General features: G+C 51.7%; 1 protein-coding gene across 1 annotated transcript in view; it reads left to right on the forward strand.

Moving 5' to 3' along the window:
• ANGPT4 (angiopoietin 4) overlaps positions 1-4,033 on the forward strand; it is a 37,155-nt gene extending 33,122 nt beyond the window's left edge. The window contains exons 8-9 of the mRNA XM_084775334.1: positions 1,366-1,499; positions 2,598-4,033. Of these exons, the coding sequence (XP_084631460.1) occupies positions 1,366-1,499; positions 2,598-2,758 (295 nt within the window). The 3' untranslated portion in view covers positions 2,759-4,033. The remainder of the gene's footprint in view (positions 1-1,365; positions 1,500-2,597) is intronic.
• Positions 4,034-25,239: the final 21,206 nt, after the last annotated feature.

Raw genomic sequence — 25,239 nt, forward strand, 5'->3', positions numbered from 1 at the left:
AATGACAGAGTATTGAAGAAGCCAGGCATGTGCTGGTCACTTGGGAAAGACTCTGGCCTGGACCTACCTCCTCAAAGCTGTATCCTAATGCAGTGGCAGTGGAGTAGGGGTCAGACATGTTCAGAGGCAACCCACTTCCTCCAGAGAGGCAGTAGCTTCCAGAGGGAACTAACCAGGAGCCTAGAGAACCTGGAAAATCAAAGAGCTCTCCTGGGAGAGGCAAGTCTTGTGGCAAATAAGTCTTTTTTTTTTTTAAGGGGGAATCCCAAAAAGTGAGATATTCTCAAAAAATGGCAGAGAGAGGCTGGAGAGGTCTCCCAGTCAATAAAGTTTATGCCTTTTGATCATAAGGACCCAAAATGAATCCCCAGAGCCCAAAATTTTAAAGCCAGGCATGGTGCCATGTGCACCTACAGTGCTGGGGAAAGTGGAGACAGAAGGCTCACGGAGCTCACTGGGCCACTGAGGTTATGTCTGAGGAAGGATGCTCAAGATTGTCTTCTGGCCTGCACATACACACAAACGTATATGTACACTTGTGTATATGCACACATACATACACCTACACATATATACACACACATGTAAAAAAAAAAACAGCAGAGTAGGCATCCATCTGGATCACATGTTCCCCAATCCCATGGAGTGAAGATGCCTTTGCAAAGGTTGGCGGTGACCAGTTGGCCATGCTGGGGTTTGAATCCAGGCAGTCTGCTGCACCCCTACCCCACAGCCGTTATCACCCTGGAGACTTGGACATATTCACACACAGTCTGGCAAAGGAATAGAGGGTCTTTGTCCCTTCTCTGGGGGTTTCCTAAGGGTTGATCCACGTGGGCTGGAGTGGCCAATAAGGCCTTGTGGCATGGAACAGAGCGGTTGCTATGCTGAATGGCGTGGCTGTAGGCAAAGGGCATATAGCCCTGCCCCTACTGGGCCACTCCAGCCTGGACTCCGGCTCTGAGGATTACTGAGTCTGAGAACCTGAGAAGGTCCTTTTGGCTCTTGGCATCCTCATTTCCTCATATAGAAGAAAAAAAAAAGGTATTGTGAGGTTTAGATGAAAATGAACTAGCCTCAAGACAGTGCCTGGCCCAGAGCATGTGCTCAAAGGACCATTAGCTTTTATCCTTACTCTGTGTTTCCCACTCACAGCTCTCTAGGACCCAAACTCAGCAAGTTAAAAAGGGCCCGGCAACAGTAAGTGTTGAGATCCCAGGCCAGCAAGTAAGGAGGACCACTAGTAGGGACGGTGGCCCTGGCGTCAGAGCAGCCTGGGCTTCCCGTGCAAAAACAACAGGAAGGAAACTCTTGCCCCAACCTAACCCGTATCCCTCCCTTACCCTACCTCCCCACTGCCTCCAGCTTCTCTGTGAATGGGAGCAGCAGCAGCTCAGCAGGGTTCAAGAACAGCCTGGCTCCACAGGGCACCAAGTTCAGCACCAGTGACATGGACAATGACAACTGCATGTGCAAATGTGCTCAGATGATGTCTGGAGGTGAGTGTGTTCAGATGATGGCTGGAGGTGGGTGGGTGTGCTTAGATGCTGTCTAGAGGTGGGCGTGTCCAGATGACGTCTGGAGGTGGGTGTGTCCGGATGACGTCTGGATGCGGAGGTAGGTATGTCCAGATGATATGTGAAGGTGGATGTCCAGATGCTGTCTGGAGGTGGGCGTGTTCAGATGATGACGAGTGTGCTCAGATGCTGTCTGGAGATGGGCGTGTCCAGATGCTGCCTGGAGGTGGGCGTGTCCAGATGCTGTCTGGAGGTGGGCGTGTCCGGATGCTGTCTGGAGGTGGGCGTGTCCAAAGGCTGTCTGTAGGTGGGTGTATCCAGATGATCACTGGAGGTGGGTGTTCCTGTTGAGACTCTAGCCAAACCTCCCTTTTCCAGGTCACTGGAGGCCACATAGAGTTGTACCTTCAGTAGAAACACCCCTAGATTTCCTTAGAGACCAGCTGGGAGATGCCAAGCGTGCTTCTGGGAAGCATGACGCCCATCAAACCTACCCTCTTGTCTGAGGATTCCCCTACTCCCCAGGCCAGGTAGAAAACAGCGTTGGGGAGACCGGAGGCAGGGAGGGCTGCTCCCTTCCCCATCTCTATGCCAGGCAATGCTCCTGGCATTGCTCCGGACAGAAACTAGAGGATGGAGATGGAATGGGAAAAGCACTGACAGAAGAGACGCAAGTCACAGAGGCAGGGACCAAAGGAAGCCAACAGGAACGCAAAGTGGCAGAGACAGAGAGGTGCAGGTTCCAGCTCACAATAAGGAGAGAATAAAGCCCAATCGTCCGGCAGGAGTTGTGTAGAGCACACTGGAGACAGAACCCCAAGGGAAGAGAGAGCAAAAGAGAGATACAGACAGAGGAAACACAGAGGGATACCCACAAACACAGAGTCCACTAGAGAGAGCAGAAGAGCATGCCAGAGCCTGGTTGGAGCTCATCCGCCCTGGCTTCATCTCTGCCCATATCCAGCCCACCACCTTCAAGAAGCTGGCACCCCAAGATGACAGCCCATCAGCCTTATCTTCCCTGAATCCAGGTCATCCCATCCCACCTCCCCAAATTCTCCATCCTTCCTCTTCCACTAGGGTGGTGGTTTGACGCCTGTGGCCTCTCCAACCTCAATGGCATCTACTATCCATTTCATCAACACTTGAACAAGCTCAACGGCATCCGCTGGCAGTACTTCCGGGGCCCCGCCTACTCACTGCACGGCACACGCATGATGTTGCGGCCAATGAGTGCTTGACACATAGACCTGCAGAGACTGAAAGCTGGGCCCCACCCAGAAATCAGTGCCCAAGGCTCATCCTTGAGATTCTGGGACACCAGAGCCAGCTTACCTTGCCTCCAAATTACAAATAGTCACCTGCCTCCATGAACCTCTCTATTTTGAGGCACTGCCTCTGTGGTACCCAGAACCTTCTCCTGCCTGCCTCCTGCAGGGATTTCCCTGCCATGACCTGAGGCAGACTGGGGTTTCACCAGGTAGGAGAATCTTCAAGACGGAGGGGTTGCCCTCCTCCAGGGGAGGCTGAGAGCCATCCCCGCCCTTCTCCAATTCCAAGTTTCCCTAGCCTTGAGATGTCTGCAGACTTTCTTCCCAAGGCTTGGCCATGGTTCCCGCCCCCCAGTGCGAGCCGTCATTTCCCAGGGCTCTGTGGCCCCTGCACTTCAATGGCTGACAGTCAGACATAGTCTCTCGGAAGTATGAGAGGGGATCTTTTTACTCCAGCGTGCCCTAGAGTGTGTTCAATAAGTAATAACTAAGGCTCCTCTCTAACCTACTTTGGATGAAGAGAGAGAGAAAGTTAAATAAAAAGGACAGGCTTTTGTAACTGCAAGACTTGTCAGAGCCTTTCATGTGTTCCCAAGCCTTGTGGCCACCAGGAAGGGCTGAGGGGAAATGGCTTTCTCCAAATTTATTTGTTTGAAAATGAAGACTGAGGAGATGGCTCCATTGGTAGCTGGTAAAATTCTTTTATTTTTCTTGTTTGGTTGGTTTTGGGTTTTTGTTGTTGTTATTTTGGTTGGTTGGTTGGTTTTGGTTTTTTGAGACAGGATTTCTCTGGGTAGCCTTGGTTGTCCCTCTGTAGACCAGGATGGCCTCGAACTCACAGCAATCTGCCTGCCTCTGCCTCCCTGAGGGCTGGGATTAAAGGTGCGTGCCACCACATCCAGCTATGTGTAGTCCAGGCTGGCCTTGAACTTGTGATCTTCCTGCCTCTGCCTCCTTCAGCAAATCTTACCAGTGTACACCACCACAACCAGTGGTAAAACTCTTACCACCCAAGTATGAGGACCAGAATTCAGATCCGCAGCACCCATGTAAAAAGTTGATTGTGGCCGTGAGGACCTGTGATCAGCATGGAGGAGGCAGAGACCAAGTGCTTGCTGGAGCTTGCTGGCCAGCCAACCTAGCTGACCCGGCGAGAGGGGAAAGTATGGTGGAGAAGTGGCTGAGGAAGGTGTGAGTTGACCTCTCGCCTCCACATGTACATAAATGCATAGGAACACACACACACACACACACACACACACACACACACACACACACACACACATACACACATATCTTCTAAAGAAGCCCTATTTGTCCCACCTCAGGGCCAAGGATTCCCTTGGAAAAGCTGGTTCCCACCCATCATGAGGAGGAGCCCTAGGAATATGCCCCCACCTCCAGCTCTACACCCCACCTTTGCTGGCTATGAGGACCACTCTGGCTCAGCCCAGCAACTGTCAGGCCTGACACCCACCAGGAGATCCTAACTGCTCCCAAGTTAGGGCCTCATCCGACATAGGGCTGCGCCTCTATCCCTGAAGGAGATGAAGTCTCAGCCTTAACTGGCAGTCATAGGAACCCATGACCCCTAAGAAGCTTTAACTTAGAAAAGGGGGGCCACAGCCACTCTTGCCTGGTGCACCACTGTGTCCCCTTCCATGGTCCTTACAGTGCTGTTATAATCCCCTGGCACCCAGCCCAGCCAGGAAGCACCTTTCTCAGGTCTCCTGATCAAGCTAGGCCTGCCAGGATGGCCTCCAGCCTCCCTGGGGTCCAACAATGCAGGGGAATTTCCAACAGGACTGGAAAGGACTTAGCATCAGGCTGCTGCAGGCAGAAAACTCAAATCGCCTCCCTCAGCATTTACCCAGCAGAACTTTATTTAGCATATGAGAGTGGGCAGAGTTTGGGGGTCACCCTGGCCCTGAGACCCTAGGCCAGTGGCTCAGCTTCCTGTGGCCTTTATTGTCCTGCCTGAGAAATGGGCCCAGCAATGCTCCCTTCTAGCAGTGCTGTGCTGTGCTATGGAGGAATGAAGCCACATGTGCCAGTGTCCCGGTCTCCCGGTAGGAAGCAGGTGGCCAAGAACGCTAGCTCCTGGGCTGAGGAGATGGCCTAGTTAATAAAATATCCACATGGACACATCATGAGAAATTGACCTTAATCCCCAAAATCCATATGAAAAGATGAGCACAGTGACATGCCCCTGTACCTGCAGCACTGAGGAGGGAGAGACAGGTGGGTCCCTGGCCAGTCAGTCTGGTCTAATGGGCAAGCTACAGATCTGAGTGAAAGACAGAAAGGATACCTCCTAATGGGTGACATCTGGCTTACACACACACACACACACACACACACACACACACACACACACTCACGCATGCACCCACGCACGCACGTTCACTCGCCTCCCTAATATGTGTTACCTCTCCTGATCCAGGCAAGCAGGGAGCATCCTACTCTTGTGTCCACAGCATTTTGCTCTGTGTTGTGATGTTTCTAAACCACTGCATGATGCTGGGAAGTAGAACAAAGCAAAGCTGTGGGCCCCAGGGGGCAGCACCTCTGTCAGTTCACCCTTGGACTCCTGCTTCTAAATAGCCATATTGCCCTCTCAGCCTCCTTCCTTCATGCCAGACACAGAAACAGCGCCCTGAAGTTGGGTTCCCTCACAAACATGGGGCGGTTGCAGGAACAGCTAGTTCCAGGTCCTCAACTGGTTCCAGCTAAGGTCGATCCTCTCTGGTTAGCGTGGGCCAGGGATTCTGAGTGGCCAAAGCCAGGTCACATGATCATATCCCCGCAGGGTGGAACAACTCAGACCAAGCCAAGTCTTGTTTGCAGGAAGCAGGGAGCCAGGAGGAGTTCCATTTCCTCTTCTCTGTCTCCCCACCACTACTCCTGCCCCCAAGTCTTGCCTTGGGTGCCAATTGAGCCCCAGGCTGACCTACATCATCAGGAAACCTGAGGTGCCCTGCCCAGAGACCCCAGGCAAGGTTCCAATCCTCTCTGGCATTCAGTGTCCCACGAAACACCTGCCAACTCCTGACAGCCCTCAGGACAGCAGTGCAGAGTCACCACAGTGGCTGGGCATGCCCCGCAGGGACAGGGGTGGCTTGAGGACCAAGCTGCAGGGCAAAGACTAAAGGAACTTTCTGGAAAGACCTCTGAGGCCAGCCTGTTCTTCTCATTGGTGCTTGATGGGTCCTGGTGGAGCCAGGCAGGCAGCACACACTGCTCCTAAAAGCACCATATGTGGCCGGCAAAGGCTGTGTCTACACTGGATTTCACTGTGTCCATACCAGGGACCTAACCAGGTGCAACAGGGAAGGTGGTCCTTAGGGGAGAGAGGAGAAAACAGGCAGCCTTTGTGGAAGGGCTCCTCAGTGGCTTCACAAATGGTTCCTCTTCTGCTTTCTCCTTCCCATCACTGTCTGTGTGAGCTATTTCTTCTCTTTTAAAGATGCTTTGGAAAGCAGGCAGAGTGTTGCCTTGGCAACAGCAGCAGCACCTCTTTGATAGAGCAGCTTTCCAGAGATGTGCACTGGACCTGGTGGGTTGATGTCTGTTCACTCATTCCTTACGGGGGGGGGGGGGGGGGCATTCACTTGTAAGGCTGTGACTGGTTGACGACCTACCTGGACCAAGGCCTGGCTGGGTAGTGGAGATGGAGCAGTGTATAAGCAGATATCCACAACCCACCTCACTGCACTGAACAGGCTTAGGGGAAGATGGCCAAAGAGCAAATTAAAAGAAGTCAAGATGGGCTGGAGAGATGGCTCAGAGGTTAAGAGCATTGACTGCTCTTCCAGAGGTCCTGAGTTCAATTCCCAGCAACCACATGGTGGCTCACAACCATCTGTAATGTGACCTACTACCTTCTTCTGGCCTGCAAGCATACATGGCGGGGTACTGCATACATAATAAATAAATAAATATTTTTTTTAAAAAAAGAAGTCAAGATGAAGTGAATAAAGAATACACCGCAAATGCCAACAATATGCAGGACAGACCAGAGAGAATTACAGAGGAAACAACTGAGAGACCTCTAAGGAGGAGCTCTGGTGTGTGTGTGTGTGTGTGTGTGTGTGTGTGTGTGTGTGTGTGTGTGTGCTGGAAAGACAAGCGGTTTGCATTACATGTCTTCCTCAATGCTCTCCATATTGTGTTTTGAGACAGGGTCTCCCACTGAACCTGGAGCTCCCAGAATGACTGGCCAATGGGCACCAGGAATCTCTTCCTGTGTCTGCCTTCCCAGTGCTGGGATCACAGACATGCCCCACCATGCCCAGCTTTTACGTGGTGCTAGAGATCTAAACACAGGTTCTTCTGCTTGTGTATCCAGCACCTTGCTGACCAAGACTCTCTCAGCCCTAAGGAGGTGGGGTTTTTTATAAGATTTATTTATTTTAGCTGGGAGTGGCGGTGCATGCCTTTAATCCAAGTATTCAGGAAGCAAAGGCAGGCAGATCTCTGTGAGTTCAAGGCCAGCTTGGTCTACAAAGGGAGGGGCACAGAATGAGCTCCTGTTTCAAAATCAAACAAGAAACAAACAAGAAAAAAACACATTATTTTACATGTGTGGGTGTTTTGCCTGCATGTATGTATAAGAGCCATGTGCAGGCCTAGCACCCAAGAAGGTCAGAAGAAAATACCAGATCCCCTGGAGCCAGAGTTACAAATGGTTGTGAGCCACTATGTGGGGTCTGGGAACGGAACTGGGGTCCTCTGCAAGAGCATCAAGTGTTCCTACTCGCTGAGCCATCTCTCCAATCCCTAAGGGGATGGTCTTTACATCAAGGACTAGTAGTAACAGGGGACAGAGACAAAGAGCTGTAGGAAGAATGAACAATGCAAAGGCCCCGAGGTTGACACAAGCTTGGAGAATTTCTGTAGCCACAGGAGGCCAGCGTGACTGGAGGCCGGGGTGCAAGTGAAAGAAGAATGTGGCCTTCCAAACATGAGAACACACACACACACACACACACACACACACACACACACACACACACACACACACACACACAGAGCTCCTGCTGTTTCACTCCCTTGACTCACTGTGGGTCTGAAAAATGTCTGCCTGTCTACACTTCATTTGCTGCCTGTAAGCAGAGGACTCTCCTACTGCCATCATCTGGAAGTCCTCCAGATGCCACCACTGGACCATCTGGGGTCAAAGGTCTTCCCTGTCCACTGCCCTGAGCCTGGCCATTAGAGAGAGGAAGGGGGTAAATGCATGCCTTGGCCTTTGGCTACAGAGGGACAGAAGGACTCCTTCCTGAAGTCAGCTGGAGACACATGGGGTACCAGCCTTTGGCTGTTGCTCTTGGTGACATCTACCCGAATATCATTTACCTGGCCCCCAGAGGGCTGCTGTATTGTCCTGTCTTACAGGTGTGGACACCGGGGCTCAGAGACGTTAGGATACAGGCTAAGCTAATGGAGCCAAAATTCCGTGGATTCAATAAACCTGGCACAGAATATGCATGTCTAGTCAGTAGCTCTGCTGTCCCCAGTCAGAGCTCTCTTCCCTGGACAGGGGAACTGACACAATGATGCCATCTCCTAAGTGGTAGGAAGGGAATAGGATGCAGAGCCTACACACCCTCTAGCCACACTCTCCCAGCCAGCCTGGTCCCTTATCCTCCTAAGAGGACCTCAGCTCCCTGTGTTCCTCCCGGCTAATGCCCTCGGTGGCCCTAGCATGCTAAGAATAAATTCTGATGTCCAGCCTACAGCCAGGGCTCTTCATGGCTCTGCCTCTACTTAGGGTTCCTACTGTGGAGAAGAAGTCAGGGTCCAGGTGACCATACCCTGGAAGAACTGTCCATTTCTAGTTGACTTCTACGTCCCCATGGCACTAATTCAGTGCCCCAGGCATAGCACTGCTGCAAGAAACACAGAGGACTGTGTTCTCTCTAGCTTTGCCCCCTTGCAGAGGGAAGGTGGGGCTTGTAAGATCCTTGTAAGCTGGTAAGTCATCAGGCAGACATGCTCTGTGGCATCTTATGGTATTACTTTCCATGCTAACTACTGCAGGGGAACCTGTCTTCAGATATCCCCAGAACCCAATAACCACTCAGTGATAGCCTACGAACACCTCCTTTCACAGGTGGGGAAACTAAGGCACAGGAAAGACTATCATATGCCTAAAGCCTCATGCAAGGGGCTACAGGGGTCCTGTAGACCCGAAACACCTGCTCTAGAGTGCGGCTTATCTTTGTCACACTCCCCTGTGACCTGGTGGAAGGAAAGCGATTGGACGCTCAGCTGGAGTGACATCAGCTGGACCTCCTCATAGAAAACGAAGCTCACTGCCCGGCTCCCTTGCCTCACAAGAGACAGGGCCTTCGTTCAGGTGCCTGGCTTCCTGACTGTCCTGCTGTGGTTTCAGGACACATGAGCACATGCCAGGCAAGTGTCCTGCTGCTGCACCAGGCTCAGAGCCCTGGCAGAGAGCAGGGGATCCTGAGTGCCTCCTGGCTGGCCCAACCCAGGGTCTGGGGGCCACCGTGCCTAGACTCTGGGGACAGAGTAGATTACGAGAGCAGCGCATTAGGACCCACACCACAATGCGACTGGTGGTCACTGTGCTAAGGGTGGCCTAGGATACAACTGTGTTTTCCTGTCACCTCCTGCTTCTTGCTCATTGCAACTTGGCTATTGACCCCAAAGTCACAGACGCTAGTCCAGGAAGCTGCAACTTTCCTGCTGTTTGGAATATGATCTAGGGGTTCCAAGGAACAGAGTTTGAGACTAAGCCCAACAGAAAGGTAAAAGATAGTTAAACAGCCCTGCATCTCTGTCTCTGGGCCTAAGGGCTGTGACAGGAGCCAGGGTGCAGAAAGCACATTAGCCTCTAAGAATCAACAGGGGGGAAATGAGTAAACAGTGGGAATGTCAGACAGTGGGAGGGGTTTCCGTTGGAGGAGGCTCCGGCACAGTGACTAGGGTCCTGACCTCCGTGAGGGCTGCAGGTGTGTTCAGTTTCTGAGACCCCGCCCCCATCATTGGTCTTACGCTTCTCCCTAAGTGTGTCTTTACATGAAGGCAGGCATGTGAGGGGGAGGGAGCAGACATGTTCACACACACTAAAAAGAGAAAAAAAAAGACATTCTAGGAAAAATATGATTTTTGTAGAATTCAGTGGCAGTTACACAGCATATGCCTTTCTCTGTGACACAGGCACCTAGTTTCTAGGACCCTCCTGATGCGCCACGGATACACTACACTTCTAAGAAAAGACTGGCTTCAACCCAAATGGATAAATGATACTGTTTATCTGCGCACATCCAAGAACTCCAGTCTTAGTAACAAAAGCAAGCATTCGGCATCGTGCCCACTGACGGGCTCTGTGGTAAGGGGTGCCGATGGGCTCCAGGAGCCACAGCTTAGGCGGCCACCTGTGTTCGATTTGGGTCTCTCCAAGTGTCCATACATGTGGGCTTCCCACAGTTCTATGCTCATGGGGAGTAGGGGAGGCGGCGCACACCACCCGTGAGCTGCAGATACCCACTTCTTTCCTCACGTGCACATCCACTGTCTGATCAGATCTCTCTTCCAGCATCAAGTTCAAATATAAGAACTTCAACATGGCGACACCAGAACCTTAAAGCAAGAGAACAGTCCTTCTTGCCCAGTACAAGGCCAGGGGTCATGAAGGCCAGCAACTGGCAGAGCTGATATAGTTAACTGAGCAAGGAACAACACATGTGTGTCCACTGCAGCGTCTCATCAGAGTAGTTTATTTATCTTATTTTTATTTTTATTTAGGTTTTTTTCCGGACAGGGTTTCTCTGTGTATCCTTGGCTGTCCAAGACTTGCTTTGTAGACCAGGCTGGCCTTGAACTCGCAGGGATCCACCTGCCTCTGCCTCCCTAGTGCTAGGATTAAAAGCGTGCACTGCTACTGCCCAGCCTTCATCAGAGTAGGCAAAAATCCATTCGTCTCTGTGTAAAGTGGGCAAATGTTGACAGGCCAGCTCCTCCATGAAATGAACCCTCGGCTTTTGCTGTCTTTTTTTTTTTTTAAAGATTTGTTTATTTATTATATGCACAGTGTTCTGCCTGCATGTACACCTGCATACCAGAAGGGGGCACCAAATCTCATTACAGGTGCCTGTAAGTGGGAATTGAACTCAAGACCTCTGGAAGAGCAGACAGTGCTCTTAAATCCCGAGCCATCTCTCCAGCCTCCGCCTTTACTGTCTTTTTGTCCCCATGTATCTCACGCTTCCCTCCTGGACTCCAACCATCACACTGTACTTCAGATCAAAGGAAAGGTGCTGTGCCAAAGGCCCAGTATCTGGCCAAGCCAGCTCCTGAAAGCAGCTTTCCTATCTTCTACATCTGAAGAGACGGCTCAGTGGTTAAGAGAACTGGATGCTCTTCCAAAGAAGTAGGGTTTGGTTCCCAGAGACACAAGGTAGTTCACAATCATCTGTAACTTCAGTTCCAAGGAATCCACAGCCCTGCCCTCTTTAGGCCTCCACCAGGCACCAGGCACACATAGTACACAGACATACAATCAGACAAAACATGAAATAACAAATAAAATTATTTGTAGAACCTGATCACGTGCTTGCTTAATATGGAAAAGTGATTTGTACATGAGAGAGGGAGAACTGGCCCTGGCACTCCACTGCTGTGAGGTGGCACGGGTGCGGGGGTGATGCCCTCCCCCACCCTCAACCCTCACCACCTGTGACAGTTGGAAGATCTGGCCCCAGGGTCATGAGAGCAGGAGAGCTGGCCCTGTCCATTGCTGGCTGTGGCACTCAGGAGAGCAGGGCCTGCACTTTGCCTGGGCAACACAGTAGAGGCAGAAGGGCAGGTGAGCTGGCCCCACCACTTGACTGCTGTGAGGTGGAGTGGACATGAAGATGATGCCCTCTCCTGTCCCCCTCCTCCTTACCTCTTCCTCCTCCCCCTCCCCCTTCACTACCTACAGTAGTTGAGAGAGCTGGCCCCGAGGTCATGAGAATTGGGGAGCTATCCCTGCCCCCTTGCTGTCTGTAGCACTTAGGAAAGCAGGCCCTGCACCTTGCCTGGGCAACAGTGGAGATGGCTTTGATGGCGAAGACAAGGGTGAGCCAGCCAGAGAGTGTGAGAATGTGAGGAGAGCTGGCCCAGCCCCTCCCCCGCTGCAGTACTTGGGAGAGTGGGCCCCATGCCCCAACTGGGCAGCACAGTGGAGCTAGTTCGGGAGGTGTGGGTGTGGGCGAGCTAGCCCTGAGAGCATTGAGAGCTGACCCTGCCTCTGTCGATGGCAGCACTGGGTGGCCTAGCAAGAGGAGCAGTGCTGGAGAGCTCACCCTGGTGGTGCACGCAAGGAAGAGCCAGCAGCCTGACCAGCTCAGCTACCACCCAGATCCAGGGTTTTGAGTTGGCCCACCCCAACATCTATATCATCAGTGAACTGCTAGGGTGTGTGAAAGGGCCGGCCCTGCTGATCCAAAGCTGCAGGATCTCCCTGACACAGGGATAAGCAGAAGGAATCTCATTGAGGATCCAATATTGATGATGCCACAGACGCCAGAGGCCTTGAACCAGACCAATGAGTCATTTCAGTGAACATTGGCAAGACGTGTGAGCAGAGGGATGTACTGTGGGGCACAACAGCTTAAATGACAAGATGCTTCCTATGCTCTATGTGTGTGTGTGTCTGTGTCTCTGTGTGTGTCTGTGTGTGCACATGTGAACACACTAGAAAACCTGTACATTCTTTGACAGTCTCCCCATCGAGGGGTATTTTACCATTTTATCCTTCCCCCATTGGAGAATTACAACTGCTCAGTCCAGTAGAGCGGAGGTTGTTGTAGGGTGACCCTGAACACCAGCCTGGAAAAGAGCACAGAGCTTGCATGACTGGTGTGGAGTAAGACTCTTCTTCTTGGTGGCTCAGGACCCTGTGCGTTGGTTTCAATGTGTTACGCATGCTCTTCAGAGTCTCACACTTCCGCTTCGGTCCCGTGTCGAGCCACACCCAGTCCACTCTTCAAAGGGGAAAAGAGCCACTCAAACTGGTGCTGATGTCAGCTGAGAAAGAGGCAAGCAGGCTTGACTTCTGCGAACTGAACCCAGAAGGTGCCCCTGCAAGACAGTCTGAGGCTCACAGCTGACAGGTCCCACCTGTGTGGGACGTAAGGACCTCACAGGACATCATCAGGGGAGATACCCTGTGACTGGACAGAAACAGGGCCTCTCTGCCACTGTGTCTGACAAAACCCAACATGACCACGTCTGGGCCACAAACCTGACTTGATTTCTCCGAACTGTGTCTGAGAGGAGGAACAACTGTTTCCATGTCGGTCACAGCTCTGGTTTCAATCCTGTCCTGCCTGGCCTCACCTCAGAGATTTACTGAGATACCACCACAGTACCCCAGCATCTCCACGGTACCCAAGCTAGAGCAAAGCTCATCCCCACACCCCCTTTGCAGTCACCTAGCTGGCCCAGATTCCATCATAAGCCTTTGATAACACTTTCTTCCTGACCATGAGGGGTCCCCAGCTAGCATCCCTTTGTTAAAAACTGTGGGGGTGTTCCCCTGTGGTTTTAGGCTAGAGAACCCCAGGCTAAAAATAAATTAAACTTATTGATCTATATAGCATATATATACTAAAATTAAAATGAAGTGTCAGTCCCCTCAGCCTGGAGCTCTCAGCAAACTATAACACTGAAACAAAGTCATCAATATTATAAATTTCAGACTATGTTTTTTTTTAATCCTTTGAACATTTCATCCATGTATTCAGTGTGTTGTCATCATCTCCACCTTCCTCACTCCCTCCACCACCATCACACACCCCCACCCATCCCCAACACATCTCCCTCTCAGTTTCTGGAAATTTCTGCACAATTATTAAGATACTGATAATAATTATCATTACTTACTCACCTTAGCTCTAAGCTCATAAGTATGACTTGCTTCAGGAAAATTCGATTCTCATAACTCTCCCTCCCTGGAGAAATGCAACCCCTCCGCTTACTGTTAGGCTGGAGTGCATGTAATGGAGCGTTGGTGGCACAAGCCCCTGGTCCCAGCACTCAGGAGGCTGAGGCAGGGAGGTCCAAGCTAATCTGAACTACAGAGTGAGAGCAGCTCTCAAAAACAAAAAGGGAAATCCAAACAGCCCCTTTCAGCAATTAAGCTTGTGCTACATAAAACACTGCCTCACCAGGACTTAAAGGGCTTGTGGTATAAAATGGGTGCAGTGCCAGAGTGTGTGTGTGAGGCCCAGGGTCTGACCTGTAGATCTGCCTGCTTCTGGACAGGCTCTGAGGGCCCAGCAGGTTCTGACTGACCATGCATCTGGAGGCGTCCGTCTGTGGTCAGCGGACCAGCGCGAAGAGCTCAGCAGCCTGGCTGGGCTTCACGGCCCTCGCCTGTACCTAGCTTTGGCCTTCCCTGTCAGACAGGGCAAGATACTGTAGAGGTCAGAGGGAAGGGGCAGGAGAGGATGGCATGACCCTCGCGCTGCTACAAGAGATGCCCACTCAGTCTTCCTCTCCCGTGTCAAAATGTCTGCCAAACCAGCTGGAGCTCGTATAGAGACCAGACAGCATTGTTTGGACAGGCCTGCAGAGCCGCCCTGGACTCCAGCTTCCCAGATAAATATGTGTGAGTCATGTCTACATAAACCAATTATGCGATACTAAGAAGAGACAGACTTCCATGAAGACGCATACTGAATACGCATGTGGGGCCACCCGGACCAGCCGGAAGGAACTGCCCACTCCCAAAACATGGGCTGCACCTAGGACAGAAGAGGGCAAAAACAGAGTAGCATTGTGATGGCCAACCTGCCAGAGGGCTGACATCTTTCCAAAAACACACACCCGAAGGCAGCAGGCATCGGGGGTGTGGCCAGCTCTGCTGGCCTTCTCCAAACATGGAACCCAAACACATGGAAGTAATCTGAAAATTCACAAAATACTTGCCACACACCAAATGAGCCGAAGGAGACATGGCAGCTGGATAGAACGCAGTCCTGGATGGACCTTCAGCCCAGGGATTGAGGAAATATGATAAGGTGTGAACCTATCAGCTAATGATAATGTGGCAATATCGGTTAATTGTGATACGCGCAGTCTAGTGTTACTGATGCATGCAGTATACGAGCCTGGGCCCTAGCAGCCCTAACAAGACAGGGTTGGACCCCATTCCCCACAGGCTGGTAAAAGACACACGTGAAAGCAGAGATAACAGGGACCACTTGACCCCTCCCGACCAGCCCTTCTTGGGTCCTGACAGGAGGCTTGTGCTGAAGTGGAAGGGCAGAGGCACGAGGAGCCGAGCAGCGAAATCTCTCTCCCGGAGACAATTCTTCCTCTGGCTGGTACAGCCTTCAGCTTCGTCCTCTTCCCAGCTTGAGACTCTTGGGGAGATCCCAGTTTCTTAAAGAGCCCTATTTCAACAGTGTAATCGGTAAAGGGAGGGGCGCAAGCGTCTCCATGGATAGCTTCACCCCTGCAGGGGTCCTTTCGTGCTGATGTTAGTGGTGGGAGGAATGCCTGGACCACCCAGGAACCCTGCACCATCTCTGAATAATTCTTATTGTTGTCATCTGCTGCCTGGTTTTGTTTTGTTTTAGTTTTAGTTTTTCCAGACAGGGTTTCTCTGTGTAGCCTTGGCTGTCCTAGAACTCACTATGTAGACCATGCTGGCCTCAACCTCACAGAAATCCACCTGCCTCTGCCTCCCAAGTGCAGGGATTAAAGGTGTGTGCTAGTGCCGGGTGGTGGTGGCGCACACCTTTAATCCCAGCACTAAGGAGGCAGAGGCAGGTGGATCCCTGTCAGTTCGAGGCCAGCCTGGTCTACAATGCGAGTCCAGGACTACACAGAGAGACCCTGTCTCAAAAAACCAAAACCAAAACAAAAGGTGTGTGCTAGTATGCCTGGCTTTAGCAATAACTCTTGAATGTAAAATTGTTCTAAAACAGTAATTTTTTATTTTTATGTGTATGGGTGTTTAGCCTGCATGTGTATATATCTCCCACCTGTGTGCTTGGTACACACAGAGCCCAGAAGAAGGCATCACATCCTCTGGAACTGAAATAACAAACAGTTGTTAGCTGCCATGTGGGTACTGGGAATCAAGCCCCAATCCTCTGGAAGAGAATCCAGTGGTCTCAAGCACTGAATCGTCTCCCCAATCCATCACGGGGTGGCGGTGGCGGCGGCGGCGGTGGTGGTTTCAGATTTTGCTATCTTACGTGTATGGGAGCTTGCTTGTATTTGTATATGTGTACCGCATGCGTGCCTGGTACTCTGGAGGTCAGAACTGGAGTTATGGATGAGTTCTGGGAACTGAACCGAAGTTCTCTGAATCCGCAGCATGTGCTCTTAACCACTGAGCCATCCCTCCAGTCCCCAGCTGTTTGTTTGTTTGTTTGTTTGTTTTTAAAATGTATAGAGTCTGCCCAGAAATGATCCATCTCTATGTGACACCAACGTCTCAGTTCCTCCCTCAACTTGAGGCTGCTTCAGCCCGACTTGGGTGGTTCATTTTTAACCTTTTGATCCAAGATGGTAGCTGGGCTTTAAGCCACAGAACCCGAGCCCTACGCAAGAGTCAGAGAAGGTAAGGGGCTTTCCACCCAGCTGTGCAAGCTTCTCCCCTGAGGATATTCGCAGAAATCTCCCTTAGGGACTTGCAGTTTTCTGGGAGTCAGCAGCTTTAAGAGTGGCCAGCACAGCCAAGCGTGGTGGCACACGCCTTTAATCCCAAGCACTTGGGAGGCAGAGGCAGGTGGATCGCTGTGAGTTCGAGGCCAGCCTGGTCTACAGAACAAGTCCAGGACAGCCAAGCCTACACAGAGAAACCCTGTCTCAAAAAAAACAAAAACAACAAACAACAAAAAAACAAAAAAACAAAATAACCAACCCTCCCCCAAAAAGAGCAGTCAGCACTACCGTTTATTTTTGGAGGGGGAGGGGTAGAGACAGGGTTTCTCTGTATAGCCTTGGCTGCCCTGGAACTCGCTCTGTAGTGGTGCCACCCCTGGACAGGTGGTACTGATTTGTATTAGGAAGCAAGCTGAGCAAACCAGGAAGTGGCATTCCTCAGTGACTGCTATCTCAGTTCCTGCCTCTGGGCTCCTGCCCTGCTTGAGTTCCTGCAACAGAGAAGTTGGCTTCTCTCAAGATGGCTATGACTGAGGCATCTGTGACTGGGAGGTACAAAGCAAATAAAGCATTTCCTCCTCAATTTGCTCTGGGCCTTAGTGTTTTACCATAGCAACAGAAGTCAAACCAAGACAAACACAATGAGGGTCAAGAGAGTGAGAGACTTTTCTATAGCCTCAGGTGCTGACAAGGAGGATGTCACATCTGAAGCCAGAGCCCTGACTTTTGGGGGCTGGGGAGGGGGGCGCAGTGGGTGAAGTCACACGCTTGCTGCACAAGCATGAGAGCCCATGTGTGGCTTCCCAGCACCCACAGAAACAGCAGGCCACTCATGGCACACATCTGTAACCCCGGTACTAGGGACTGGGCTCTGAACAGTGAGCACCAAGTTCAGAGTGAGGCCTGCCTCAAGAAATATGGTGGGGGACAAGGTGGTGGCACTCTCTTTTAATCCCAGGACTTGCGGGGGGGGGGGGGGGGGCAGAGGCAGGCAGATCTTTGAGTTCAAAGCCAGTCAGGACTAAAAGTTCCAGGACAGCCAGCACTACACAGAGGAACCCTCTACACATGCACCCTGCCACATACCCACACGCACACATGCTTACACATGCATGCACCCATGTCATGCACATAATACAATAAATAATACATTAATTACTAAATAGGGTGGAGAGAAATTGAGAAAGACACTCAACCTCAACCTCCAGCTTACACACACACACATACACACACACACACACACACACACACACACACGCGCGCGCGCGCACGCACACGCGCGCCGTGACTCCAGAGCACATGGCCCTAACCAATAGACCACACTGCCCTATCGTCACTACGACAGGGTTAACCAATGATTAGGTAATGTTGCTTTGCTGAACTTGAACTACCACCAGTATGTGAATGTGGGACAGTCAACAAGATGCCGTTCCGGTCATTACCGACTTCCACCCAACCGCGCGATGACTCTGTCCTCCCACCACGTGGCTCTATTGCACCCACAGAGAAATGCCTTCCGACCCGCCCCTGCACCACACAGCCTCTGCTCAGCAGGAATTCATCTGTGCAGAGCAGAGCCGCCTCTGAGCTGTCCTTCCTTGAGCCAGTGACTGGCGGTGAAATCCACGGAGTTCAGATCTTGCCTGTTGACTTTGATGCTAGAACTGCAACCTCTCTAGGCCTTGACCGCCCTGTCTGGGAGGTGACAATGTTAATAGTATCTGTCTCAGAGGGTTGTAAGGCCTCCGTAAAAATGGAGGGAAGGCACAAAGCACAGAGCCTGGCCCACAGTTCATACACACACACACACACACACACACACACACACACACACACATACACACACTCATATACACATGCATACATACACACACATTCACATACACACACACACATACACATACACACACACACTCACATACACATGCACACACTCATATACACATACACACACTCACATACACATACACACACTCACATACATACATACACACACTCACATACACATACACACACTCACATACATACATACACACACACTCACATACACATACACACACATACACACACACACACACACACACACACACATACACGCACACAGGCACACACGCATAGCAAGCCCCAAAGTCTAAATGCAAGGCCAGACAGGATCCACTCAAACTTACTTTGATGGCACGTGGCATATCATCTGTTGATTTCTGTTTTAGAGTTCAATTCCTTCACAGAGAAGCAAATAATTAAAAAATCCTTTTCCAGGTTCACAAACCTCCCCCCACAGCTGCTCATCTCAACTGTCTAAGTTCTGGGCAAAGAGCATCCACTTTTCAGTTCTGGCCCAGGCCCTAATTCTGCCATGAGATGGCAGAATAACATTGAGCATGTTCTTGCCCCGCTCGCCCAACCAGCTCATGGAACACTGATACTATCGCTGGAGGTAGGAACTGCACAGAAGCCCAGTTTTGAGGTGCAGGGGAGAGCAGAGCCCTAAGCTACAGAGGAGTAAGCTTCCCAGGCCAGGAGGGTGTCTAACAGCAGGGGTGGCTCTCCTGGGTCCACCCGAAGCCTGAGGTGTGCCTTGAGCGCCTCCCTTATCTTTCACTGTATCTGCTCACTGACTTTCCCCACTTTACCCCCACTGCTCCAATTCTACGTAAACAGTGATTTTCCCCCCCTTCCAAAACCACACAGCAGTACATTCTGGATAATCCGACTCCAAGGTCAGTGCTCTTCCCAGAGACAAGTGGGACTGCTTGCACAGGCCAGAGGCCACCACGGTATCTCACTTACCCCCCCCCCCCCCGACAATGCTGCCTCTCTGGTTACCTCGGCCAGGGGGAGTTGAGTGATACCTGAGGGGCACTAACCCAGGAACACAGCTGTAGTCACAAACCAGTGCCCTCAGAATGGAGCAGGGAGAAGCCTGGTGGTCCAGCACACTGCTCCCCTGCCAAGGGCAGGATAGAGCCCTCCAGAGACTAGCCAGAGCCCTGTGGCTTTCCTCTGCAGAACCCCAGAACGCCATGGCTCGCCCCATCTGCCTTCCTGCCCTCACTCAAGACTCAAGTGGCCAAGAGAGAAAGGGCACCTGGCTACAGACAGCATCTGTGATCATAGCAAAGCAGCTAAGTTAGCAGGGCCTTTGCGGTGACATCTACCCCATGTGCACAGGTGACAGCCAGTGTTCTCAATGGAGCCAGGAGATGATTCTAGGCATCAAGAACAGTATATTTCTTCCCCCAGACTTCCCATGTGGTCTCGATGACTCCAAATGCTATGACCTCAGGCTGGCTGCACCAACAGCCACGGGGCTGGATGCAAACTAGCTAGTTCAGTTTTCCCAGAAATACATGCAGGTCTGGTCCAGCCCAGCTCACAGCATTTGTCTCCATGGAAACAAAACTTTTCCCAACCCGGGAGGCAATTACTGTTATGTTTACTGGTCCTTTCTGGTGACGTGATAATGATGACGCAGCCAGCTAACATTTTCGGGCCTTGTACCAACAGACCCGCACCTCTCCTGCCGTGGTAGTGTTACTGATAGTCCTCGTATTGCAGCTGAGGAAACTGAGGCTCAGAGAGCATAGGCGATTCCTCGTAGGCCACGCAGCAAGCTAGAGGCAGAAAGAGAATTTCAGTCTTTCAATGGCCAGCTATTACTGGGGTGAGTCCTACCCACTAAGATCCTTTAGCACCGGGGAAACTAAGCTTGAGGAAAGAAAGTCTGGGGGAACACATCTACAGAGCTCCCTAAAAGCTTCACTACCTTAGCTCCACAGGCAGGATTTTCTGTTGTTTTACGCCCTCGGGGCTTAGAAGAGGATTGGGGGCAGAGTGGGAACTTACAGCTGGTGTGCGCAGAGCCGCAGTTGGGAACCTGTGAAAAGTGTCATCTCTCCCTCCCTCTAGCAGGGCTGCGTCACCCCACAGGTATTTAACCAAGCCATTCCCGGCCTTCGTCATAGCCACAACCAGTCTTGGCAGACACCCAGCCCAGAACCTGATGCCCATTGGCTGGGTTTTCCCGTGGGTGTGAAAACCAAAATATTACCCTAGAGGTGGAGCCACCGCGTAAGCCAAGCTGGGTCAAACCCAAAAGGCAGCCGGGGCATCCAGCTGGGCCTGACTGTGTTTGGCTTCTTGGCCACTTCCTTTGAAATCTGTTGACTTTTTCTGCATAGATAATAAAGTCATATATGATCCCAACTTCCAAAGGCACAGAAGGAAAAGTCTCCCGTCACTGATCCAGCCATCCAGAGAATTCCATCTCCAGGGGCCATGAGGGGAGGCCTTCATTAGAGTCCCTCATGTCTTGGCAACCATGTTCCTGTCCCCACAAACGACCACTTACCATTCCCCTGTGCTTGCACACCACATGTGCACAGGGCACTTCTGACAGCTACATAGGGTTTCGTGGTGCAGTCTGGCCTGAGTGTGGCAACCTTTCAGAGACTGCCATTTTCTATTGCTAGTACGAGCAATGGAAAAAGACTGTCCCACACCTGCTAGCCCAGTCGGCTTGCACTCAGCTACTTGCACACACTGAAACTTGAGGGGTACCGGGTACCCCACTTCTCGGGAGATTTAGGATGCTCTGAGCTTGCTGAGCCTGCCCTCTGAGGTGGAGAAAGTGGGCTGGGGCAGGCTTCTCCATCTGCCACTATCACATGCTCACACTTGTGGAGGGATCCTCGGATACCCAGATGACATGGCCAACTGAAGCGGGTGCGTGTGAGCGAGACGCTGCCCTCCCTGCCTTCGACTTCAAGCAATGTGGCTTCCCCTTCTGAGCCCGCATCAGGGCCAGATCTACTTCTCGTTGAACCTGTACCCCCACCCTACTCTGTGGGTGTCTGTGGTTACAGAGGAATTCATTACCAAGTGGGCATACGGCTTTCCTTCCAACAATTCAAGTATTTTAATAGACAACAAATCAAAGTTGGAAACCCTCTGTGAAGGACATACGATGCTCAATCCTGACAGTGTCAGAGATGATGGCACGTCTCCTCCACTGGATTTGACAGCAGAGTTGGACCGTGCAAACTGTATAGAAGTACCAAAGTGGGTTTTGAACCCAGACTCTCATGTGACTCCATATGCTCTTGGCCACCAACCTCACCAGTCCCGATTGACCACAGAACATTATTTGAAAGCATAACACACACACACACACACACACACACACACACACACACACACACACACACATGCACACACACACACACACACACACACACGCACACACAAGAATGCCACCTCGGTACGGCAGCCATCCTGTCCAAGCTGCTTGCGCTTGCGTAGGAGAGAAATCAGACCCCAGGCAAGAGCAAGCTTTTCAAACTGCAGGATTAAGGGATTATCCCACCGCCATGGACACAGAGGAAGGTTAGGTTAGGAGGGGAGGAGGCCAGCTTGCCTATCAGAGCCTCAGACTGTGCAGGCGCGGGCCCAGCTGTCAGGTGGTCTGGCTCCAGCCCTCCAGCCCAGCGCCAGGCAGGAGGCTCCAGACAGCTTCAGCAGGACACCACAGGAGGCTAGGGGCCTCACTAGGGGCCATGCTGCGCTATTTTCAAACTCCAGAGGCCAGGCAGAAAGCCAGCTCTGCCCTCTCACTGACTCTGGTCCTCGTAGCTGGGGTTGAGCTTGCCAGTCTGGAGCTGCTCTCTTGTTTTATGACACAACTGGGAAAAGTAGAAACAGGAAGGGAAAAGACTGCCACCAGGCTGGAACTTGAACCCACTCACTCTGTCATGCATCCCTTCGCCTCCCCGCCCCAGAGGCTGAGGACACCATAGCAAAGTCTCTGCCTCCTGCGGGGGGTGGGGGGGTGGGGGGGGGAACACTATTCGAGTAAAACAGACAGGAGTCACAGCACGTGGTGGCCTGTGTGTAACACATCCCTGGAGGTGACAAAGCTAAAGCAGGTGGCACAGAGGCCACTGCTGCTGATGGTTCAGCTGTGGGCGTAGGCGTGGACAGGGAAGAAGTTTCTGAGGAGATAACACAGATGGACATTGAGTAAAGGAGAAAATGGGTCACGTAGGTCTCCAGCCTCGGCAAGGGCAGCACGTGCAAAGGCCCTGGACAGAAGAAACATGTCCGGTATGCTCCTGGAATAGTGAGAAGGTAGCACAGACTGCGGAAAGAAAACAGGGTCAAGGTCATGACGGCCTCGTCACAGTTTAACTATGAAACTGTAGTCCAGGCTGCCTGGCAGGATGGGCTCCGAGTATTTAAAGGCCCCCACAGCTCCGTACAACTTGGCCTGGCGCTCCAGGTCCAAACCCACCTTTAAGCTACACTCCCACCACAGGACCCTTGCACATGACATCTGGCATCCTTTTCTGTTTCTTCATCCTGATTAACTCCTGCCCACCCTTCACATCTTAGGCTCACACGTCTCCAGCTTTCCCGTTCCACGCAGCCCTGTGAGCAGGCAGTCCATGCGTCCAGCACAGAAGCAAGCTCTTAGTATATCCCCGCCCATCCGACCTGCCTCTTCTCACGCACGGTACCCCATCTGAACCTGTTCCCCGCCTTTTCCTGCTCACTTGCCATGACACCCTCCTTTCTATCCCATATCCCTCTGTGAGGCCAAGGGACAGGGAGATCATCACCATGGCTACACAGGAAACATCCAAAATGCAACCCCAAATGCTGCGGGTCAAGGAAGGACTGCAGAGTGACGAAATGACCCCTGCTTCACATATGAATGCATCTGGGTTCCCTGAGGACCTGGGACTCCAAGTGGATGGAAAGGCTTAGGGCAGGGGCCACAGCATCGCTTCTCAGCCGCCTTAGAGATGCAGCGACCAAGGATGTCACCCTTCTAGCTCCCAACTACGTGGTCCCAGCTCAGCTCCTAGCACACAGTGCTTCTCACAGATGCTTTTCTTACAATTACCCTACAGAGTCTATTTTCAAAAGTGGCTCCGATTTAAAGGACAAGGAGAGGGCTGATTCAAAAGAACCTGAAGAGTTTCCAAAGCGAAACTGAGCTACTGTCTGTCATACAACTTTGGGGAAACTGAGGGGGTTGTAGCTGGGTTAGGAGGCACCAGGCAAAGGAGAAAAGCAAAGCAAACAGCTACTCACGGGAAAGCAATGATGTGTACAGGAAAGGAACTGCAAAGGAGATGTGGGATGTGAGACAGTGTTGGCAGAGTTGTATAACCGCTTAATGGAAAACTGGGTACAGGAGGCATTGAGGTACAGGAGTTCGTGAATAGAAGCTAACTTCCTTGAGTCTCATCAAAAGGAAGTCGGAACATTCTCCCGGGTTCATGCATCATGCTAAGCACATACGTACAAGTCCTCCCAACTCGATTGCCTGAAAGCTCAAGACCGCTTACAAATGAGAAAATTGACCCCACGGCCAGTGCGAGGAAGAGCTAAGAAGGCTGCTGACCCACTGTCAAGACAATTAATTGATGGAAACGGCAATCAATATTTGCCCAAAGTTAACCAGTAGTTGGGGAGGCTCCTCAGAAATACAGAGGTAGGTACCAAGAATAAATGACTGAAAGAGCTGAGCATGGTCGTGTTGGAGAAGAAAGTTTTCACTGGGTCTGTTTAACCCATATAGATACAGAAAGGAGTCTGCAGGTGGGAGAACCGGGGAAGGGAAGGACACAGGGGGTGCTGATGGGGCTTCGGGTACAGTACACACTTGGCTAAACTCAGAAAGTGATGAGCAAGTGATGGCCTTTAAGAGCTGTGTGTTCCGCAGTGTTAAAAAATAATAATAGCCAAGTGTGGTGGCGCACACCTGTAATCCCAGCACTCCGGAGGCAGAGGCAGGTGGATTGCTGTGAGTTCAAGGCCAGCCTGGTCTACAAAGCTAGTCTAGGACAGCCAAGATAACACAGAGAAACCCTGTCTCAGAAACAAAACAAACAACAAAAAAATAAACCAAGAAACCCTAAAAAACGTAAAAATAAAAATAATACATGGGGGCTGAGGAGACAGGTGAGTGAAGTGTTTGCTGCACAAGAATAAACACCTGAGTTCGGATCCTCAGTGTTGCAGGGTCACACACAGATGGGCAGGGACACACACAGGTGGCCAGGGTCACACACACCGGTGGTCAGGGACACACACACAGGTGGTCAGGACACACACAGGTGGTCAGGGACACACACAGGTGGTCAGGGTCACACACAGATGGGCAGGGACACACACAGGTGGTCAGGGTCACACACACAGGTGGTCAGGGACACACATAACAGGTGGTCAGGGACACACACAGGTGGTCAGGGACACACACAGATGGGCAGGAACACACAGGTGGTCAGGGTCACACACACAGGTGGTCAGGGACACACACACAGGTGGTCAGGGACACACACAGATGGTCAGGGACACACACAGATAGGCAGGGTCACACACACAGGTGGTCAGGGTCACACACACAGGTGGTCAGGGTCACACACACAGGTGGTCAGGGTCACACACAGATAGGCAGGGTGACACACACAGGTGGCCAGGGACACACACAGGTGGTCAGGGACACACACTGGGTGTAGCAATGAATATCTCTAGCCCCAGTATGGCAGGGACACACACAGGTGGTTAGGGTCATACACAGGTGGTTAGGGACACACACAGGTAGTCAGTGTCACACACAGGTGGCCAGGGACACACACAGGTGATCAGGGACACACACAGGTGATCAGGGACACACACAGGTGGTCAGGGACACACACTGGGTGTGGCAATGAATATCTCTAGCCCCAGTACTACAGAGACACATGCAGGTGCATCTCAGGGGCTGCCTGGCTAGCCAGCATGCCCAAACACCGAGAATCTAGGTTCAG

The sequence above is a fragment of the Acomys minous genome (assembly GCF_964271855.1).
Source record: "Acomys minous genome assembly, chromosome: 3".
Classification (NCBI taxonomy): domain Eukaryota; kingdom Metazoa; phylum Chordata; class Mammalia; order Rodentia; family Muridae; genus Acomys; species Acomys minous.